The 3,376-nt window shown below is 53.5% G+C and overlaps 1 protein-coding gene across 1 annotated transcript; it reads right to left on the bottom strand.

Moving 5' to 3' along the window:
• Positions 1-470: 470 nt before the first annotated feature.
• On the bottom strand, positions 471-2,456 carry olig1 (oligodendrocyte transcription factor 1). The gene has a single exon (XM_054787295.1). The coding sequence runs from the start codon at positions 2,354-2,356 to the stop codon at positions 1,655-1,657; it is 702 nt and encodes a 233-aa protein (XP_054643270.1). The 5' UTR covers positions 2,357-2,456; the 3' UTR covers positions 471-1,654.
• Between the last annotated feature and the right edge of the window lie 920 nt (positions 2,457-3,376).

The raw sequence follows: 3,376 nt of genomic DNA, 5'->3' as shown, positions 1-3,376 counted from the left end.
GGGGGGGGGTCATCAAGTGGAACATTTGCAAATGTTTGGAGGTCATTTGGAGACAAAGTGTGACCACACCCCCCTCACAGGACTAATGAGGTGGACCTTGATTGGAGGGGGACTAAACTTGTCATGAGAAAGACTTGGTGGGCCGGACTGGGTGGGAGAGAACACGACGCTTAATGTCGGCCAGTGGCGGGGCGGGTGGGGGGGGGGGATGCTTGAGAGTCTGAGGGTGGGACAGTGCGGGAGGGATGGGGGGGGGACTAAGGGTGTTAGAGAGTAAATGGGGGTCCTGACCAGGCCCTGGGCCACCCCAAGCCACATCCACCCCAACCCCTCTCCATTGTGGGGCACAAATTTATGGCTCACGACTTCCTAGCGTGTGAGGACTCCCACGTAGACCACCTGACTGCACACTGATGACACCTGAGAGGACCCCCGCGCCCCCCCCCGTCCCATTTGAATGTGACCTCCATCTATGAGCAGGAAAAACAAGAATAGAAAGATCATCTATTTTTTTCATGACTACAAAACTTTATTTCATTTTATGCCGTCTTTTTAGCTTATTGACACACGTTAGTCACTCTTTAGCGACACTTCCATGACACTACTGGAGTTCCACTTCACACTTTAGTCACACTTTAGTCACACTTTAGTCACACTTGTACACTCTCATAACGGTAATTACGCTTTACACTAATTACACTTTAATTACACTTTAGTTGACTTTATCTAATGGGAGAAAAGAGGAAGACGTGTTGAAAGTGAAACGAGAAAGAAAATCAGCTGCTCCGTTCAAGGCACATGTGTGTGTGCGTGTGTCTGTGTGTGTGTGCGTGTGTGTGTGTGTGTGTGTGCGTGTGTGTGCATGAGTGCGTGAAAGGAGATGAGTTAAAGTGCAAAGACAAAGCGTGTGCAGACCCCTGCGACGCTGCAACAATGAGGCCAGCAGGCAGCAGAAAGCGAGAACCTCTTGGAGGGGCACTCAAGACTGGGGGGTTGGGGAGGGGAGGGGGTGTTAAAGGTAGCAGAGTGTGTAAAGTAGCAAGGTAGCTAATCCGTGTAGCGACATAAAGCAGCTTTATGCAAATGAGCCGGGACACGTTTCAGCATGTCTCTTTGATCCATCAATAAGCTCCGCCCCCCTCCTCCTCCTCACGCCTTATTTGACGTAATCTCCCTTAATGGTGACCAGTGTGTCCTTTATGGGCGCTCACGCTAACGGCGTCGCTCCTTTCACATATGTAATCCTCCCAAAGCACTCGGCCTGGTCCATCACCTCGAGGACCCGCCCTCAATGGCCGCCTCTCATCCTGGCAGCGAGTTTGCCATTCAGCGCCGCATTTTCTGTCCGTTTGAACGCATTGTGTGGCGTGTGCAACGAGGAGCCGCCAATCACACAGAGAAAGAGCAAGAACAAAAAGACGGAATTACACCAAGCCCGTTTTTTATCTTTTGCTGGTTTGGAGGGGAGGACTTCAGGACCACTATAGTGTCTCAAAGGTGACAAGGATGCCCGTTAGTGACCTCATCAAAAAGTTTGTAACTTGACGTTTAAGGTTTGTTAGAGAGCACTTTGTTAGCATCAACTAGCGTTAGCAGCTAAGTCAACTTTATTTCATGAGTTAAAAAAAGAATGAAAAAAGTCTCATAAGCAATGTCACTTTGGAAATCTCGGAGGGGAGGCGGGGGGGCTGAACCTAGGCAGTCTGCACACGCTGCACGGGCACAGGGGCACCCCCGAGGGCCCCCCTGATGCCCACCGCACAGGGGCCAGCGGCGCTTCCATGGTGGACAGCAGGGGACACTTCAGGGCAGGGGGGGAGGAGGAGGACGAGGCGGCAAAGGACTCCCGGGCGAGGAGGAGCTGACCGGACCCCGAGACAAGGGGCCAGCCCCCCGTCAGCAGCAGCCGGGGGCCCAGGCCCGGCCCCGCACCTGCACTCAGCTCGCCCAGCAGTCGCCTCATCTCGTGCAGAGACGACCCCAGCAGTAGGATGTAATTCCGGGCCAGAACCAGTGTGGAGATTTTGGAGAGCCTGCGTCCTGGAGGGGCGCCCAGATGATGGGGGGGCGCACATGAAGCCGAGGAGGGCGAGGCGGCGTACGGGACCATCACCTCCCTCAGGGCGTCCATAGCCACGTTCAAGTCCTGCATTCTCTTCCTCTCCCGGCTGTTGATCTTCCTCCTCAGCTCCTGCTGCTCCTCTGGGCACAGTTCCTTTGGGGGAACTTTGGAGGAGCGCGACCCCCCCTGGAGGCTCAGGCGGGAGGCCAAAGCTGGGGGGCAGCGGGCCAAGTCCTGGACGGACTGGAGGGGCTCCTGGGAGGTTCTGAGCATCTGGTTGGACAGCATGTTCATCTCCTTCTTTTGGAAGAGGCCTCCCCAAGGAAGATAAAGAAAGTGTTCCAATGAGGAAGTATTCCTTCGTCCACTGCGGTTGCTCCTCTTCCTCCTCCTCCTCCTCTCTCGCTGAGAGTGATGTGCAACATGCTGGAAAGTGAGCTAAATGACAGACCCCTCCGCGACACCCCCACCTTGATCAGCTCCTCCCAAACATTAAAAAAAAAGCCTCTGACATCCTCGACGACGTCCTCTCTTCAAACACTACGGCACCTCCACCACAATGACAACCACAGCCACCAAACTACACCGCAACAGGAGCAACAATAACACAATCACTACTAAAAACAACAAGCACCATCACAACAATAGCAATGGAAGCAAAGACATCAACATCAACAACTACAGCAACAACAACCACAATCACAATAACAAAAAACAGCAACGTTAACTACCACTAGCATTGTTCGCGTGTTAGCTCGCTGTCACAAGAGCTAGCGGCTGACTTCACCGCGAACAGTTTTGAGGTACGGGTTGTTTTGGCACTCAGTGAAAAGACCAAAAACTTCCAAAGACATCCTGGCTGCTCACTTCACAGCAGCTACACTAAGCATACTGGGGCTGCAAACAGGAGGGGTCCAGGAGGAGCGGGGGGACAACGAGCTAATTGAGTCAGGTGAAACTGACGAAGGGCAGTCCCAAACAGAAGGAGAGTTGTTTAAAACAGAAGGACGACAACACAGGAAGTCTCGTGTCCCTGAATGGACGACAGGAAGGGGAAAAGCTTTCAGGACGACCCAGCCCCCTGTCCGCCCCCCCCCCCGACACCTGCAGCATGTGTGTGTGTGTGTGTGTGTGTGTGTGTGTGTGTGTGTCAACAATGAAAGTGAGCAGTGAAGCAAACGAGGCGGGATGCTGCCGTAGTTAGTTTGGGAACCGGACGAGGGAAAAAAAAGGACACCTGCTGGGGGGGTTGTGATGGCGAGGGCATTGGGGGGGAGAAAAGAGTCCGCATAAAGAAGCTGGTGTCTCTCAACA

Source organism: Dunckerocampus dactyliophorus, chromosome 9 (assembly GCF_027744805.1).
Source record: "Dunckerocampus dactyliophorus isolate RoL2022-P2 chromosome 9, RoL_Ddac_1.1, whole genome shotgun sequence".
Classification (NCBI taxonomy): Eukaryota; Metazoa; Chordata; class Actinopteri; order Syngnathiformes; family Syngnathidae; genus Dunckerocampus; species Dunckerocampus dactyliophorus.
The sequence above is the reverse complement of the archived record's forward strand: the minus strand, read 5'-3'. Positions and strand labels throughout refer to the sequence as shown.